The sequence below is a fragment of the Oncorhynchus nerka genome, linkage group LG4 (assembly GCF_034236695.1).
Source record: "Oncorhynchus nerka isolate Pitt River linkage group LG4, Oner_Uvic_2.0, whole genome shotgun sequence".
In the NCBI taxonomy this organism is placed as follows: Eukaryota; Metazoa; Chordata; class Actinopteri; order Salmoniformes; family Salmonidae; genus Oncorhynchus; species Oncorhynchus nerka.
The window spans coordinates 89,490,032-89,510,556 of NC_088399.1; the positions used below are offsets into that span (position 1 = coordinate 89,490,032).

The following is a 20,525-nucleotide window of genomic DNA, read 5'->3' on the forward strand; positions in this document are numbered from 1 at the left end:
TAGAAATAGCTCAAGGATGATCAATGGAAACAGGATCCACCTGAGCTCAATGTCGAGTCTTATAACAAAGGGTCTGAATACTTCTGTAAATAAGGTATTTTATTTTTGTAATTATGGGGTATTGTGTGTAGGTTAATGAGGATTTATTTTTTATTTCATCCCGTTTTAGAATAAGGCTGAAACGTAACAAAATGTGGAAAAGGTGAATGGGTCTGAATACTTTCCCGAATGCACTATATACTATTACGAAGACTATACATTTAAATACTTAAAAAGCTCTGTTTCTGGGACACAGTGATGAGATTTGTTTACAGATGTTGATTCCCCTGGTGTACCCAGTGGAGCATCTGGACTTGAACTTATAATTGACTGTGGGTATCAGGCGCTCAGCTGGAAGCATATCGATCACCAGGCACTGAATTGGAGGGCCATTAAGTTGTGGCTAAACATCATTGAACAATTGTGAGATGGACAGCTTTGCCTGTGTACTTCCTCCGTGCCTAGCCAGCTCCTCTTTCCTCCTGGGATCTAACGATTGCACGTCGGCCAGATCACAAGACAATGTCCACACACACACACACACACACACACACACACACACACACACACACACACACACACACACACACACACACACACACACACGTACACACACACAAAGAGACGTACACACACACACACACACACACAGACGTACACACACACACACACACACACACACACACAGACGTACACACACACACACACACAGACGTACACACACACGTAGGGTTGCAAAGTTATTGGTAATTTAGTTTCTTCAGTAATTTTGGTAATTAACAGGACAGTTATTGCAATCTATTGTAATTTTGGTCATTTATAATTGAATAACTTTTTATAACAATATTCATATATAGTATTCATTTTTTATATCTGTGTCCATATTGTCCTTCCAATTGGTTCATTGTCACGCCCTGACCTTAGATATCTCTGTTTTCTATATATTTTGGTTAGGTCGGGGTGTGACTAGGGTGTGTACTCTAGAGTTTTTTGTGTGTCTAGGGTTTTTGTAGGTCTAGGTGTTTTTGTATATCTATGTTGGCCTGATATGGTTCCCAGTCAGAGACAGCTGTTTATCGTTGTCTCTGATAGGGGATCACATTTAGGCAGGCCTTTTCCCCCACTTTCTGGTGTGGGATCTTGTGTAGTTGCCTGTCAGCACTATATTGTATAGCTTCACGTTTCGGTTGTTATTTTGTTAGTTTCTTCGGTGTTCATCCTTTTAATAAAGAGAATGTAGTATACCACGCTGCGCCTTGGTCCGATTCTTTCAACGAACGTGACACTCATTCATCTCCCCTCCTCTCATCTTGTATCTATTCCCGAGGTCATTGCTGTAAATGAGAATGTGTTCACAGTCAACTTACCTGGTAAAATAAGGGTTAAATAAAATGACAGTCCATGAGTTTCTAGTACATAGACCATATTGTTAAAGAGTAAATAGCCTAATTATTGGGGGGAAAAAAGCATCTAATCAACAATGGCATTACTTCTGCAAATCTTTCAACTATTTACTTTTTTTCACAACTACCACCAGTTTGGACCCCAAAACATTGACAAAATAATACATATTAACATAGTAAACTAAATAAAAGTGTGTAAAAATAATAAATAAAGAACATTTCATGCTGAAACTTTTATATTAAAACAAATGGTATTCACTAAGTTGATTGCTTATTTTTAAGTCATCTTATTTAATTATTGCATATATTTGACATGTGATAAGGCCAGAGAGAGGGCCCGAGATAATTACAGACAGGTGAAAATCTGAAGTACTCAAAAGATCCACTAGATGTCTTGTGACAGATTACATAAAACCCTTGAAAGATACCCAAATTTGGGTAGTTTACCGGTAAACGGATTAATATACCCTCTTTTTGAAACTCTACACACACACATATGGGCAAACGTTTCTGTCATGCTCTTTGGATGGAGAAGCAAGTGAGCTGTACTAAACTAGGGGGATCTGGCACCATTATAAAACTGAAATCACTTGTCGCTTGTCATCGCCCCCCAATCTGCCCATTACACATTCATCGCTGCTCGTGAATAAAACATGAGGACATATCTAACTGAAGAGGAGGAACAGTCTAACATTAGGACATATCTAACTGAACAGAGGAACTGTCTAACATTAGGACATATCTAACTGAACAGAGGAACTGTCTAACATTCAGACATATCTAACTGAACAGGAGGAACAGTCTAACATTAGGACATATCTAACTGAACAGAGGAAAAGTCTAACATTAGGACATATCTAACTGAACAGAGGAACAGTCTAACATTAGGACATATCTAACTCAACATTATTTTTCAGTATTTTTTTTCAACAGTATTTTTTTTGCAACAGCATCTGAGCTGTTACAAAGCGAATGCATTACGGAGCAATGCATGACTTAAGCTTTGAAAGGGAATTCAGGAAGAAAATAAGAATATCTGTTATGGTGCTACTTGGTTGAGATCATGGATGTCCTTCTGTTACGCTACACTGACACTGTACTAGAAAAGGACACCCCTTTGAGAATGAGTTCATTTGTGCTTTGGGAGAGAGGGGGGCGAAAAGGGAGCAGACATTTTGACAGGGCCCAATGAGGGTTAATGAAGTGCAAAAAGCATGTGTTGTCTGACACGAAAGCAGTGCAGCATGACACAGTGATTATACCAGCAACACGGATCAATACCAGCCAGACCACACTGGAACTGCCCAGGTATGCAGAACACCTGGAGAAGAAAGCTGCTTCAGGAAACAGAGGTCAAGTAACGGAATTGACATACAATCCTATATAATTCCTACAAGTTATAATATGGAAGAGAGAGGTAAAAAGAGAGAGAGAGAGAGGGGAGAGAGGGGGAGAGAGGGAGAGAGGGAGAGAGGGGGAGAAAGAAAGAACGGGGTTGTAGTGGGAATGGTGATGGTGCTTTAGAAGGGCAAAGCACTGCTTCTCCAGTTGGAACACTTGACATTTTAAACAGAGTTTGAAAATCCCCCAGAAAGGTAACATTACATGTGTAATAGGGGCCAGAAGAAAAAACACCAAGAATCAGACTTAAGTGTGCTGATACTGTAGGAATGACATTTAGGTTCAAAGAGCTCAGTATTCCTCATGCTCAGAAGGGTTCTCCCCCCTAACACTGAGTTCAGTATTCATCATGCTCAGAAGGGTTCTCCCCCCTAACACTGAGTTCAGTATTCATCATGCTCAGAAGGGTTCTCCCCCCTAACACTGAGTTCAGTATTCATCATGCTCAGAAGGGTTCTCCCCCCTAACACTGAGTTCAGTATTCATCATGCTCAGAAGGGTTCTCCCCTAACACTGAGTTCAGTATTCATCATGCTCAGAAGGGTTCTCCCCCCTAACACTGAGTTCAGTATTCATCATGCTCAGAAGGGTTCTCCCCCCTAACACTGAGTTCAGTATTCATCATGCTCAGAAGGGTTCTCTCCCCTAACACTGAGTTCAGTATTCATCATGCTCAGAAGGGTTCTCCCCCCTAACACTGAGTTCAGTATTCATCATGCTCAGAAGGGTTCTCCCCCCTAACACTGAGTTCAGTATTCATCATGCTCAGAAGGGTTCTCCCCCCTAACACTGAGTTCAGTATTCATCATGCTCAGAAGGGTTCTCCCCCCTAACACTGAGTTCAGTATTCATCATGCTCAGAAGGGTTCTCCCCTAACACTGAGTTCAGTATTCATCATGCTCAGAAGGGTTCTCCCCTAACACTGAGTTCAGTATTCATCATGCTCAGAAGGGTTCTCCCCCCTAACACTGAGTTCAGTATTCATCATGCTCAGAAGGGTTCTCCCCCTAACACTGAGTTCAGTATTCATCATGCTCAGAAGGGTTCTCCCCCTAACACTGAGTTCAGTATTCATCATGCTCAGAAGGGTTCTCCCCCCTAACACTGAGTTCAGTATTCATCATGCTCAGAAGGGTTCTCTCCCCTAACACTGAGTTCAGTATTCATCATGCTCAGAAGGGTTCTCCCCCCTAACACTGAGTTCAGTATTCATCATGCTCAGAAGGGTTCTCCCCCCTAACACTGAGTTCAGTATTCATCATGCTCAGAAGGGTTCTCTCCCCTAACACTGAGTTCAGTATTCATCATGCTCAGAAGGGTTCTCTCCCCTAACAATGAGTTCAGTATTCCTCATGCTCAGAAGTGTTCTCCCCCCTAACACTGAGTTCAGTATTCCTCATGCTCAGAAGGGTTCTCCCCCCTAACACTGAGTTCAGTATTCATCATGCTCAGAAGGGTTCTCCCCCCTAACACTGAGTTCAGTATTCATCATGCTCAGAAGGGTTCTCTCCCCTAACACTGAGTTCAGTATTCATCATGCTCAGAAGGGTTCTCCCCCCTAACACTGAGTTCAGTATTCATCATGCTCAGAAGGGTTCTCCCCCCTAACACTGAGTTCAGTATTCATCATGCTCAGAAGGGTTCTCCCCCCTAACACTGAGTTCAGTATTCATCATGCTCAGAAGGGTTCTCCCCCCTAACACTGAGTTCAGTATTCCTCATGCTCAGAAGGTTTCTCCCCCCTAACACTGTCTGATACTGTAACCAGGCTTGATCGAGGTGAGTGGATTTACTGTATTCAATCAAAGATAAATGGATTAGTTCATGGATGGATGAATGAATTAACGAATTGATGAATTAATGTATGGATGAATGAATGAACAAACAAATACATGGGTGAATTAATTGACGAATGAATGAATGAATGAATGAATAGGACAGTATCTACACAAAGGGATATTATTTTCCTTGTAGTGGATAGCTGTTTACTTCTGGGGCTTTTTGAGAGCAGCTAGCCTCACTGTAAAACTGTAGGAGTCATGAAAAGCTGATTAAGAGACCCGGTATTTATCCACTGGCTACACACGGTGTTCCCAATAGACGTCTGTGTCGTGGGTAGAAACAAAAAAAATTGCACTTCTGTTTATTGGAATTAATAGCTGGGTAATTTCGTAAAAATACCAAATGTCTGTGAAGGTTAATTCAGCAAACTGTATCTAATGTGGGCTTGTGAGCTCTTAAACGAAATGTAAGTTTGTCCCTTTCACGAAAACCAATAGCAGCTCAGTCCCTGACACAACTCAGCAAACAAGATAATTACACTCAGGCAACCTGTGGGACACCCCAAAATGTCAGAGCCTCTCTGTAATTGCATGGGATATGCAACCCACCTCCATCTCATCCAAACCAAAGCAAGATTCAAAACTGTTGTCCTCTGTACCCTCTCTGACACACATTCACTAAAGACGTAATGATCGCTAATGGTTTATTAAGATGAGCAAGTAAGACAATGTTCCTATGTAGCACAACATTGGCCTTCACTAAGGGGAATTAACATAGTCCATTGGAGTGTTTACCCTCCAATCCACTGCTGTGACTATTACCTTATCTAAAACAGCCATCTCCCTCCAATCCCCTGCTGATTTGACATTTATTGGCGCCTCCTCCGTACGCAAAACCCTTTGGAGTCAAGCTGATTGTTGTCACCGATGTGGCCCAGAGCCACAGTGGATTGCTGGAGGGGAAACAATGACCTTATTTAACATTTCAGCCCCCTACTGCTTCCTTCTCAATTTCTGTCACTTCCTGATTTCAGCCCCATACTGCTCCCATCTCAAATACTGTCACTTCCTGATTTCAGCCCCATACTGCTCCTATCTCAATTACTGTCACTTCCTGATTTCACTCCCCTACTGCTTCCATCTCAATTACTGTCACCTCCTGATTTCACTCCCCTACTGCTTCCATCTCAATTACTGTCACTTCCTGATTTCACTCCCCTACTGCTTCCATCTCAATTACTGTCACCTCCTGATTTCACTCCCCTACTGCTTCCATCTCAATTACTGTCACTTCCTGATTGCAGCCACTACTAATCCCATCTCAATTACTGTCACTTCCTGATTTCACTCCCCTACTGCTTCCATCTCAATTACTGTCACCTCCTGATTTCACTCCCCTACTGCTTCCATCTCAATTACTGTCACCTCCTGATTTCACTCCCCTACTGCTTCCATCTAAATTACTGTCACTTCCTGATTTCACTCCCCTACTGCTTCCATCTCAATTACTGTCACTTCCTGATTTCACTCCCCTACTGCTTCCATCTCAATTACTGTCACCTCCTGATTTCACTCCCCTACTGCTTCCATCTCAATTACTGTCACCTCCTGATTTCACTCCCCTACTGCTTCCATCTAAATTACTGTCACTTCCTGATTTCACTCCCCTACTGCTTCCATCTCAATTACTGTCACTTCCTGATTGCAGCCACTACTAATCCCATCTCAATTACTGTCACTTCCTGATTTCACTCCCCTACTGCTTCCATCTCAATTACTGTCACCTCCTGATTTCACTCCCCTACTGCTTCCATCTCAATTACTGTCACTTCCTGATTTCACTCCCCTACTGCTTCCATCTCAATTACTGTAACTTCCTGATTTCAGCCCCCTAATACTACCATCTCAATTACTGTCACTTCCTGATTTCACTCCCCTACTGCTTCCATCTCAATTACTGTCACCTCCTGATTTCACTCCCCTACTGCTTCCATCTCAATTACTGTCACCTCCTGATTTCACTCCCCTACTGCTTCCATCTCAATTACTGTCACTTCCTGATTGCAGCCACTACTAATCCCATCTCAATTACTGTCACTTTCTGAGTTCAGCCCTCTACTGCTCTACTCCCAAAATCCTCAGGAGTACCAGAAGTCATAGTTAGAATGTTACCAGAATTTTTCCACCCTACCAGTCTGTGTATTACAGTAAAACCCTGATCCGACTCCATCCCTCTCTTTCCTCTATACTGGTACAAAAAGCAAGCAAAAAACACCCTGTAGAGAAAGTAATTTAGCATTCTAAGGAATGACACAGAGGTTGACGAATTTACGGCCAGGTTCATAGTGACCATGGAGCCGGCAGCTGTGCTCACTGTCAACGCAGGAGACACCGGTACACATGGTCAAAGGCCACCCTTGTACAGAGCACAGCCCAGCTGAGGCTCATAAAGAAACAGGCGCCTTTGTACGGGATCCTAAGTTTTTTTTAAACTTATCAGCAGAAACAGTAACAATCATATGGAAAGGAGAGTAGATTAAATTAGATGAGTTTATTAGTCACATGCACGTGGGGCAGATAGCATAAGAATTGCACTGTATCCTGCTATGACATCTACAAGGGGAGCAGAGATTGAAAAGGAGAGCAGAGATTGAAAAGGAGAGTAGAGATTAAAGAGGAGAGTAGAGATTGAAAAGGAGAGTAGAGATTGAAAAGGAGAGTAGAGATTGAAAAGGAGAGTGGAGCCCGAAAATGAGAGTAGAGATTTGAGCTGTTATGCTACACCTTTATTCAGTGCTAGTGTTACAGACAGGTTCCATGCTATATATATATTTCCTTATAAAAGAAACAAAGAAATATCAAAGACAAAAAGGGAAACAAGCTCTGCCTGTAACTGGGTCCTCCGAACACCCGCGTGTGAGACAGGTGTGATTTGAGAGTGCACAGATTCCCTTGACATGAGCTTCTGCTCAAATGAGGCTGACAGCAGGCACAGCGGTAGAGAACAAGAGGCTCCATGTGAAGACAATGAATGAGGAAATATATCACCCAACAACTGCACTCAACGGGTTTTTTTTCTCCCAATAATTACAGAGGCAAAGTCAGGACCAAACCCCATGATGGAAATGTCCCCTCCCAGGCAAGAGGTCAACTCTGTACCCTTTCCTCCCTCTCGGTTGTCTGCGTTCATTGGCAGGCTCTGATGGGTGATGATGAAGCATCTCTCTCTCTCTCTCACAGACCATTGCTCTCTCCTTGAAGTACCCTGGCATCAGATGCTACTGGACCTATAAAGAGCATTACCCTCTTTATGAAAGAAAGTCACAGGGAGGAACCAAGGGCAGTGGTTCAGAGGACCAGAGCCAAGGAAAAAGCACCGGACTGTAAATTGAGTAGGACTGGCATTTTAGAAAGCACACAGACCCACAGCAACCCTCCATACATCATCCCGGAAGTCATTTATCAACAACATAAACAGCATGAAGGGACTTGATGATACCACAGTTTGTTAATGGGTCCCTAATTGGAAAACCAACAGACTGTAATAAAAATACATTTACTGTAGGGGTAAATACAATAGGAAAGTTCCTAATGTGTCTATAGTCTGATAATTAACATGGTCACTATGATTAACATGGTCAGTATAATTAACATGGTCAGTATAATTAACATGGTCAGTATGATTAACATGGTCAGTATGATTAACATGGTCACTATGATTAACATGGTCACTATGATTAACATGGTCAGTATAATTAACATGGTCACTATGATTAACATGGTCAGTATGATTAACATGGTCACTATGATTAACATGGTCACTATGATTAACATGGTCAGTATAATTAACATGGTCAGTATGATTAACATGGTCACTATGATTAACATGGTCCGTATGATTAACATGGTCAGTATAATTAACATGGTCAGTATAATTAACATGGTCAGTATGATTAACATGGTCAGTATGATTAACATGGTCACTATGATTAACATGGTCAGTATGATTAACATGGTCACTATGATTAACATGGTCCGTATAATTAACATGGTCACTATGATTAACATGGTCAGTATGATTAACATGGTCAGTATGATTAACATGGTCACTATGATTAACATGGGCACTATGATTAACATGGTCAGTATGATTAACATGGTCAGTATGATTAACATGGTCCGTATAATTAACATGGTCAGTATGATTAACATGGTCCGTATAATTAACATGGTCAGTATGATTAACATGGTCAGTATGATTAACATGGTCCGTATAATTAACATGGTCAGTATGATTAACATGGTCAGTATGATTAACATGGTCACTATGATTAACATGGTCACTATGATTAACATGGTCAGTATAATTAACATGGTCACTATGAGTAACATGGTCAGTATAATTAACATGGTCAGTATGATTAACATGGTCAGTATGATTAACATGGTCACTATGATTAACATGGTCACTATGATTAACATGGTCAGTATAATTAACATGGTCACTATGATTAACATGTGATTAACATGGTCACTATGATTAACATGGTCCGTATAATTAACATGGTCAGTATGATTAACATGGTCACTATGATTAACATGTGATTAACATGGTCACTATGATTAACATGGTCACTATAATTAACATGGTCACTATAATTAACATGGTCCGTATAATTAACATGGTCAGTAAGATTAACATGGTCAGTATGATTAACATGGTCACTATGATTAACATGGTCACTATGATTAACATGGTCAGTAAGATTAACATGGTCAGTATGATTAACATGGTCCGTATAATTAACATGGTCCGTATAATTAACATGTTCAGTATACATTTACATGAAATGTATAATGAACATAGTCACACTGCCCATTGTAGCTTTAATGACCTACATGACCAAAAGGGAGAACGGAAAGTGCAGATGTGATTTGAAGCTACAATTTCAGCAGATGTTCATTGAACAAAACAATGTGAAATGTGAATTCATTATATGCTCTGAATAACTGTAGGGTTGAAGAAAATCAGGCTGGATGAATCCCTCCACCAGCCTGGGCAAGATTCTCATGAAGACAGTCAGACGTCTAGACCAGAGAGACAGTGTTATAGGTTTGTGCCCGAGTCGTTTAGAGAGGTATGACCAAACAGTCTCCAACACCAACTGGCAAACTCTCCACACAACACCTCCTAGAGAATGTATAAAGAATCCTAGAGCATGTATAAAGAATCCTAGAGAATGTATAAAGAATCCTAGAGATTGTATAAAGAATCCTAGAGAATGTATAAAGAATCCTAGAGAATGTATAAAGAATCATAGAGATTATAAAGAATCCTAGAGCATGTATAAAGAATCCTAGAGCATGTATAAAGAATCCTAGAGCATGTATAAAGAATCCTATAGAATGTATAAAGAATCTTAGAGAATGTATAAAGAATCCTAGAGAATGTATAAAGAATCCTAGAGAATGTATAAAGAATCCTAGAGATTGTATAAAGAATCCTAGAGCATGTATAAAGAATCCTAGAGCATGTATAAAGAATCCTATAGAATGTATAAAGAATCTTAGAGAATGTATAAAGAATCCTAGAGAATGTATAAAGAATCCTATAGCATGTATAAAGAATCCTATAGCATGTATAAAGAATCCTATAGCATGTATAAAGAATCCTAGAGCATGTATAAAGAATCCTAGAGAATGTATAAAGAATCATAGAGAATGTATAAAGAATATTAGAGAATGTATAAAGAATCATAGAGAATGTATAAATAATCATAGAGAATGTATAAAGAATCTTAGAGAATGTATAAAGAATATTAGAGAATGTATAAAGAATCATAGAGAATGTATAAATAATCATAGAGAATGTATAAAGAATCTTAGAGAATGTATAAAGAATCCTAGAGATTGTATAAAGAATCCGAGAGAATGTATAAGGAGTCCTAGAGAATGTATAAAGAATCATAGAGAATGTATAAAGAATATTAGAGAATGTATAAAGAATCATAGAGAATGTATAAATAATCATAGAGAATGTATAAAGAATCTTAGAGAATGTATAAAGAATCCTAGAGATTGTATAAAGAATCCTAGAGAATGTACAAGGAGTCCTAGAGAATGTATAAAGAATCCTAGAGCATGTATAAAGAATCCTATAGAATGTATAAAGAATCCTATGGAATGTATAAAGAATCCTAGAGAATGTATAAAGAATCCTAGAGAATGTATGAAGAATCCTAGAGAATGTATAGAGTCCTAGAGAATGTACAAAGAATCGTAGAGAAAGTACAAAGAATCATAGAGATTGTATAAAGAATCCTAGAGAATGTATAAAGAATCCTAGAGAATGTATAAAGAATCCTAGAGATTGTATAAAGAATCATAGAGATTGTATAAAGTATCATAGAGAATGTATAAAGAATCCTAGAGAATGTATAAAGAATCGTAGAGAATGTATAAAGAATCCTAGAGCATGTATAAAGAATCCTAGAGCATGTATAAAGAATCCTAGAGATTGTATAAAGAATCCTAGAGAATGTATAAAGAATCCTAGAGCATGTATAAAGAATCCAAGAGAATGTATAAAGAATCCTATAGAATGTATAAAGAATCCTATAGAATGTATAAAGAATCCTATGGAATGTATAAAGAATCCTAGAGAATGTATAAAGAATCCAAGAGAATGTATAAAGAATCGTATAGAATGTATAAAGAATCCTATAGAATGTATAAAGAATCCTATGGAATGTATAAAGAATCCTAGAGAATGTATAAAGAATCCTAGAGAATGTATAGAGTCCTAGAGAAAGTACAAAGAATCGTAGAGAAAGTACAAAGAATCCTAGAGAATGTATAAAGAATCTTAGAGAATGTATAAATAATCCTAGAGAATGTATAAAGAATCCTAGAGAATGTATAAAGAATCCTAGAGAATGTATAAAGAATCCTAGAGATTGTATAAAGAATCATAGAGAATGTATAAAGAATCCTAGAGCATGTATAAATAATCCTAGAGAATGTATGAAGAATCATAGAGAATGTATAAAGAATCATAGAGAATGTATAAACCATCCTAGAGAATGTATAAAGAATCCTAGAGAATGTATAAAGAATCCTAGAGAACTCAAAGTCTTCTGAAATACACTAGCTACAGTCCATAGAATCGTGTAAAGTACAGACTTGATAAAAAAATCCACAATAACCTTGCGTTTTCAGATAATAATTTGTTGAGATGGTTACATTGTAACTATAGATCCATCCACTAGACAACCTCGTGTGCCTCTCCATCACTGCCTCAAGGGGACAATATCAAAAGCAGAAGACTGATTTCCCAGAAGAGACATTGACCGAGAGTGATCAACTATGATTCATGTTGACTAAGTGCAAAGTAATGCCCTCCCAAATGGACACCAGGTTAGTAATCTGCAGTCTCTTTTCATGGTCAATCAGGGCCTGTATTCACAAAGCTTCTATGAGTAGAAGTCCTGTCCTGGGAACACTATTCCTTTTTAAATCATAACGAATAGGGTTACATGGACAGGGTAAGCCCTGATCCTAGATCAGTAATCCTACTTGGAGAGGCTTTATGAATAAAGGTCCTGCTCTAATTTACAGACAGATACCATTGTAGCAAACATCCAGTAATATACAAGTATTGATTTGGCTCTCTTCCCTGTCAAAAGTATTACTTAATAATAGGTGAGTTCATAATTAAGTGGCATTTTGTGTCCTGCTACAAGATTTGAAATCCATATATCTGGTCCCTTGAAATACGATACAGCATTAGGTACTTATTTTTGTCCATAATATCAAGATGAACAGCTAAAAAGAAAATGGTCATTGCTGTGAAGCAATCTTCCTCACTGGGAAGCAATCTTCCTCACTGGGAAGCAAGCTTCCTCACTGTGAAGCAAGCTTCCTCACTGGGAAGAAATCTTCCTCACTGTGAAGCAAGCTTCCACACTGTGAAGCAATCTTCCTCACTGTGAAGCAATCTTCCTCACTGTGAAGCAATCTTCCTCACTGTGAAGCAATCTTCCTCACTGGGAAGCAATCTTCCTCACTGTGAAGCAATCTTCCTCACTGTGAAGCAATCTTCCTCACTGTGAAGCAAGCTTCCACACTGTGAAGCAATCTTCCTCACTGTGAAGCAATCTTCCTCACTGTGAAGCAATCTTCCTCACTGGGAAGCAATCTTCCTCACTGTGAAGCAATCTTCCTCACTGTGAAGCAATCTTCCTCACTGGGAAGCAATCTTCCTCACTGGGAAGCAATCTTCCTCACTGGGAAGCAATCTTCCACACTGTGAAGCAATCTTCCACACTGTGAAGATTGTGCAACATCTCTTGAGGCTCACTGTGCAATGTACCATCCATTAATCAGTTGATACGCCATGTTTACAATAGGCTATTCTGCAGGCATGCTAAAATACTTGTATACGCTCCTGGTGCAAACTCCTAACACCACCTACTCACGTTGGGGCCAACAGACACACACACACATGGACACACGCGCACACACACAAACACACGGACAAACGTACACACACACACACACACACACGGACACACACACGGACACACACACGGACAAACGTACACACAAACACATACACGTTCCCCTTCCCAATGTCACAGCACTGTGGGATATCTAAGTGAATGCAGACTGGGGACTGTAACGACTGCACCTGCCTGTGCCATGACAACAAACTGGGCTCTTTTATGTGCAGGGAGAGCAGTCAGCACAATGGGATGTTTTACAAAGAAATAAAGAGAGAGAGTGTGTGTGTGTGTGTGTGTGTGTGTGTGTGTGTGTGTGTGTGTGTGTGTGTGTGTGTGTGTGTGTGTGTGTTTAACACAGTACTAATCACAGGCATAATCCTGCTCTGTTTTATTAATCAATCCTTCTAGGTTCCACCTGGTGACCTCATAATATACTAAATATTGAACATGACCATGTCTTGTCTATTAGCCAGCCTGTGTGAGTCCAACCATGCTAATAGACACAGATAATAACACTGTGGGACAATGGGGTCTGGCTGGGCACGGCTGGGAGAATAGCTCAGAAGTGATATAATGACATATATTCAAAGGTAAACCCTTATACCTTGATGAAGACAGCTTGTCTGTTGAAACGTTGGTTATCAGGTTATTACATTATAGCATCTGAGCTCCTAGAGTGTGAGGGTCTCCTTTTCTGTTTCAAGTGTTCTACTCCGCTAGCCAGCACCTCTAATAAACAGGTGTTCTACTCCAGCCAGCACCTCTCCTAAACAGGTGTTCTACTCCGCTAGCCAGCACCTCTAATAAACAGGTGTTCTACTCCAGCCAGCACCTCTCCTAAACAGGTGTTCTACTCCGCTAGCCAGCACCTCTAATAAACAGGTGTTCTACTCCGCTAGCCAGCACCTCTAATAAACAGGTGTTCTACTCCGCTAGCCAGCACCTCTAATAAACAGGTGTTCTACTCCGCTAGCCAGCACCTCTAATAAACAGGTGTTCTACTCCGCTAGCCAGCACCTCTAATAAACAGGTGTTCTACTCTGCTAGCCAGCACCTCGCCTAACAGGTGTGCGTTTTCTTCACCTCCAATTTTTTTTTTTGCTAGGCATAGAAATTGAGACTCAAAGTATTCGGTTTGGACGTTGAGCCTACATTTACACACAAATGACCTCTGACTGTCTTCATAGGAACTGAACCAACACAATACATTTTGCCTTGATAATTATTCAATGTGAGTATCAAAATCATCCAGTGTTGATAGGGAGAGGGAAGGGGTGTGCTGCTGGAAAGCATTCATTATCGTCCAGATCTCACACTGCCACCGTGCATCACTTTATTGTCCAGCCATAGCACCAAGGATGGAAAGAGTTGCCTAAACTTATGTTTTTCACCAAATATCCTCACTGTCTAGGGGTAACGGCGTTGTCCTCTGGAGATGTGTCAGGGTAACGACGTTGTCCTCTGGAGATGTGTTAGGGTAACAACGTTGTCCTCTGGAGATGTGTTAGGGTAACAACGTTGTCCTCTGGAGATGTGTCAGGGTAACGGCGTTGTCCTCTGGAGATGTGTCAGGGTAACGACGTTGTCCTCTGGAGATGTGTCAGGGTAACGAGATGTGTCAGGCAACGATCGTTGTCCTCTGGAGATGTGTCAGGGTAACGAGATGTGTCAGTTGTCCTCTGGAGATGTGTCAGGGTAACAAGATGTGTCGTTGTCCTCTGGAGATGTGTTAGATGTGTAACGGCGTTGTCCTCTGGAGATGTGTCAGGGAGATAACGATGTGTCAGGGTAACGACGTTGTCCTCTGGAGATGTGTCAGGGTAACGGCGTTGTCCTCTGGAGATGTGTCAGGGTAACGGCGTTGTCCTCTGGAGATGTGTCAGGGTAACGGCGTTGTCCTCTGGAGATGTGTCAGGGTAACGGCGTTGTCCTCTGGAGATGTGTCAGGGTAACGGCGTTGTCCTCTGGAGATGTGTCAGGGTAACGATGTTGTCCTCTGAAGATGTGTCAGGGTAACGATGCTGTCCTCTGAAGATGTGTAAGGGTAACGACGTTGTCCTCTGGAGATGTGTCAGGGTAACGACGTTGTCCTCTGGAGATGTGTCAGGGTAACGACGTTGTCCTCTGGAGATGTGTCAGGGTAACGACGTTGTCCTCTGGAGATGTGTCAGGGTAACGACGTTGTCCTCTGGAGATGTGTCAGGGTAACGACGTTGTCCTCTGGAGATGTGTTACGGACTGGCAGTTCATTTATTTTCTGAACTGTCATAATGAATGCTGTTTACAGAGGCCTTGGGGTGACCAGGGTGCAAAGTGCGCAGTAGCATATTAATCAGACATCAAGCAAAGACCACTGAGTGGGTATCAACAGTGAAAATGTCTTACTGATCTGAAAAGAGATTATGACGAGACGACCATACAACCTATATGACTGCCGTTGTGTGCCTACGAGGGATAGGCATCAGGTGTCAATAGCATTAGATCAAGAAAGTGTTATAGGCTATGCAAATTGAACTGCGGCAGGTAATGTTGACATGCAGAGGTCGACACCAGATGTAGGCTACCCCAGGGCCGGCTCCAGGCGGCCCTTGACCCCAAGTGTTAGTATTATTTTATTTTTAACTCAGTCGGTGTCTCAACATGCTTTTGAGAATAGTAGAATACCGAGTTACTGACAAGGCATGACGGTTACGTGCCCAGGGGCCCAGACCTCCAGGGGGCCCCCACTGATTTTATTAGCCACTCTCACTTAAATATCAATGGCATAATTCATGGCAAAATGTGTAGAATTTCACGCTGGCATTTCTTGTCATGAATCTTGCCCTAAAGGCAGCTCTGCAGACTGGTCACTAACTGGCACAGCCACAAAGTAATAAAATCTCATTTTAAACCTTAACCACACTGCCAATCCTAATGCCTAACTCTAACCTTAAATTTAGACCAAAAATATATTTTTTGTGTTCATAAATTATTCAGATTTAGCCAATTTGGACTTTGCAGCTGGCAGAAATCGCTCAGTTCTGCCTACAAGGCAAGATTCATAATAACAAATATCAACCTGCTTGGATTTCAGGAAATATGATTTATATCTGCAGAAATGTCTCTCCACCCAATGGCAAAATGTGTAGAGTTGCAACCAAATATTGCATAGGGCCCCAAAAAGGCTAGATTTTGATGCAATTATACACATTTTGCCATTGAGACATTTTTGCGGTTTCCGCTAGATTGGCTGGCTGCAATGTCCAAATTGGCTAAATCTAAAAAATTGGGCTACCCACCTAAGTATCATGTTCAGGGTCCACTCTAAATCACTGTAACCAATACTGCTTATACCAACACATGCAGAAAACACAGTATTGTCCAAATCACTTCTAAGATCTTGATTCATCAATATATTGTCTCAGGTGCAATGTATTGTCTCAGCTTGATTCGAGACATAAAACCTTCCCAAATAATAGAGCCCTAAAACCGTTTTCAACATTGTACTATAAGAAACCCTGAAGATTACACTGGGCTTCAAATAATCAATCCAATGGTTTGCCAATTAATGATGTATCTGCGTGCTGTGTTTGGTGCCGACCCACTGGGCACAGACGTCAATTTAACTTCCATTCCACGTTGGTTCCACCTAATTTCTTTGAAATGACGTGAAAACAACGTTGATTCAACCAGTGTGTGCCAATGTGGAACGCGCAACAGTTAAATCCCAGCCCACCAAAGCCTACAGTCTATTGGCTGAGGGAAGGCTTGTCTATCCGTTTAGGTAAAGGTCTATCAAAAAGGGTGTTGTGAGGTTTTAAATCAAGACGTCGTTTTGTTTGGTGTTCAAGGCGTAACACTCGCCCACAATGATGTAACCTTTGTGGAAGAGGAATAGTATTGTAGATTAAATAGATGCCAATTTAAAATGTAATTTCCATCCCTAGATGTCCCTTTTGGGCTATATATTCTCTCCCTCAAACCCGAGGTAATCAGATAGATGAGGAATATGTCTGTAACCTTCTCTGTAATCTCCTACATTGTAACTAACGCGCCTAACACGTTTTTTTAAACAGAGGCGCTTGCACCTTCCATCATTTACCATTCTCCTTTTTTTTTAAACAAATATAGTTTCAGTATAACGATTTACAGAAATCCTATTTTTTATAAAAATAGGTGGATGACGAGTTTGAAATGGTTCTACGGTAACCGAGAAAAGATTCATATAGATGCATATGCGTAATCTCCCCTAAACAATACACCGGTTAATAGGCATAGGCAACTCACGTATTCGCTTGAGCATACGGCAAGAATATTTATTGAGCTCTCGCTCAATGCCTGCATTGAACGGGAAGCCTGGCAAGTAAATGCGTCCCCTTAGCTCTAGCCTATTTTTATGCCTTTTTACTGCACAGCCGAATCTTCCCGTACAAGAAGACACCACCCTCCAGAAAAAAATGTTTTTAAAGTATTAAGACATAATTACTGCATAAGACATCAAATGATTGTTCCTTACCTCGCGCACACGTGACCATCGTAAAAAATACGAGATTCCAAAATATAACTCCAGTTTTAATCCTCATTTTTTTAGCTTGGAAAAAGTCCTCTGGACCGCATCTAATACATCCTCTCTTGAAAAGCTTTAAGAAGTCCATCGACCTGATTCGATGTCCCTCTATGTCATCTGTTATCATGTTATTCTCTTCTCAATCTCCTCCGTTTCTGAGCCGGTAGCAGTGTGTCTTCCGTGGTGGCTGGTGCGCGGTCACAGATCGAAGTGAACGGCGTTGCTGGGATGCCACAGCAACCTTGACGAGGACTCAACCATCTCACCAACAGGGGCAAAACTCTCAGCTCGATTCCTTGCGAGCTGGTAGGTTGTTTAAACTGAAGTTTTTTTTTATCTAGTGTTTTCTGTCAAAATATCTCACCACATGAGCAGAGATAGTGACATAGCCATCAAATAAAAACAATCATGAACCACAACAGTCAAGTGCATTCCCACGGAAACGAAAATAGAAACGCAACATGTAAAATGCTGGTCCCATGTTTCACGAGCAGAAATAAAAGATCCCTGACATTTTCCATACTGCGCAAAAACATTATTTATCTCAAATGTTGTGCGCAACTTTGTTTATGTCCCTGTTAGTGAGCATTTCTCCTTTGTCAATATAATCCATACACCTGACATGTGGCATATCAAGAAACTGATTAAACAGCATGATCATTACAAAGGTGCACCTTGTGCTGGGAACAATAAAAGATGCTGTGGAGTATTTCTGTCTGTAATAAAGCCCTTTTGTAGGGGAAAACTCATTCTGATTGGCTTGGCCTGGCCTGGCTCCCAAGTGGGTGGGCCTATGTCCTCCCAGGCCCACCTATTGCAGTGTCCCTGTGAAATCCATAGATTAGGGCCGTATGGATTTATTTAAATTGACTGATTTCCTTATATGAACTGTAATGCAGAAAAATCTTTAAAATGGTTGCATGTTGCGTTTATATTTGTGTTCAGTGTAAATAGATATATCAGATCTTCTCAGTGCCGAGTCTAGGCTATGATAGGCTAATGTTTAACCGATCATTTTTTATTTTATTTCACAAAATCCTAAATCGAATGTATAGTTGTTATTGCCATGTAGACGTACTTTTTGACAACACTTTTCATGAGAAAATGACACCAAACTTAATAATAAGTGAGTTCTGTTTGGTAAAGGAATGATGATTCAAAAAAATATCTCCTTTCCATTGCAATGGTGGCATTCGTTGTTGAATTGTAATGGAAGAATCGATGTAACATATGTAACTAATTGCAGTTATTTCATCGTAATTTCGTGAAATTACCCTGGCATAAGCCATCCTCTCAAATACTGGTGACACCATTCCGATGTAAACCAGCTGCATAATTCTACCGCATTTGAATCAGAAGATACATTGCATCTGCCCGGATTCAAATTCCCTTTTCAACTCTAAAGTTGAGTTATTTCCAGGACTAAGTAGCAGTGTAGAAGGCCACTCCTGCCATCTACAGGCTATGTGCCCCGTCAAATTCTCTCCTCAATGACAACCCTGAATCGCTCTCTTTTCGCTCCGTTCAGTCTCTCTCTCGTTCTCCCTCCCTCACACACACACAGACACACACACACGGCCTACGTCTTTTTAAGTTCCGACAATTTGAATATGTGTGTTATCTAGCCACTATGTGTCTGTGTTTTCACATCCAACACGCTTTACCATCTACTGTTCATTACTGGATCTTTAATGTACAAATTATACACAAACAAAAACAAATGTTGGTGTCTATTTTGCCATTATTGCGCACTATAGGCTACTGTGTGTGTCTTTTTGAATCGCCCTGTATAATTGCGAAGGACTCGTGAAGTCAAACGCTCGAAGGCGCGAGGCTCTTGGAACTCTCCAAGGTGCTGAAGTCTGCATTCTACAAATCAGTATTTCGAGCGTTTTGTTTCAAGAGGAGAGACGGAGATCGAGTAAGGCAATCCGCTGTCTTCGTGTCGCAGATAGACGTTGCATTTTAATGAACCCAAAGCCACATGACATACATAGCGTTGGGCTCCCGAGTGGCGCAGCGGTCTAATGCACTGCGCCTCGGTGTTGAGAGGCGTCACTACAGACCCTGTTTCGATTCCATGCTCAATCACAACCGGCTGTGATTGGGAGTCCCGTAGGGTGGCGCACAATTGACTTGCCTAGTTATAAAAACAAAACAGAAGTAGGAGCATCCCAGGTTTCTGTATACAGGCTCCCTTCATCCTCCAGTCTAAGGCTACTTGTGTTGAGATGTATGTTCACTTGAATACAACTCTTGCCCCCCCAAAATTCATAATGCACATTTTCAAGGCCCATGCACACAGATCTTGGAAATAAGCATTGTTTTTTTTTCGGGAGGGACCCATCTGCAAGAGATGGATTCACCTGAGAGAGAGGGTGCCATAATAGAATCAAATCCATTACATGAGAGCAGTGGCGATTTTATCATGGAAATCTTGGAGGGGAAAATAAAACATTGTGGAATACATGACAGCAAAGCCACTACACAAAACAATACATTAATTGCACTATACCACTGCTAAACGCAGCTATTTTTTTTACCCCCTTTTTCTCCCCAATTTCATGGTATCCAATTGTTAGTAGTTACTATCTTGTCTCATCGCTACAACTATAGGCTCGGGAGAGACGAAGGTCAAAAGCCATGCGTCCTGCGAAACACAACGCAACCAAGGTTCTTAACACAGCGCGCATCCAACCCAGAAGCAAGCCTCACCGATGTGTTGGGGGAGACACTGTGCACCTGGCGACATGGCCAAGCGTGCGCTGTGCCCGGCCCCCACAGGAGTCACTAGTGTGCAATGAGACAAGGATATCCATACCAGCCAAACCCTCCCTAACAACTCTAGGA

The 20,525-nt window shown here is 40.9% G+C and overlaps 1 protein-coding gene across 1 annotated transcript in view; it reads right to left on the minus strand.

The window, feature by feature from the left end:
- The window catches only part of LOC115128828 (CUB and sushi domain-containing protein 3-like), a 997,580-nt gene extending 979,751 nt beyond the window's left edge, over positions 1-17,829 (minus strand). The window contains exon 1 of the mRNA XM_065018010.1: positions 17,625-17,829. Within this exon, the coding sequence (XP_064874082.1) occupies positions 17,625-17,802 (178 nt within the window). The 5' untranslated portion in view covers positions 17,803-17,829. The remainder of the gene's footprint in view (positions 1-17,624) is intronic.
- Between the last annotated feature and the right edge of the window lie 2,696 nt (positions 17,830-20,525).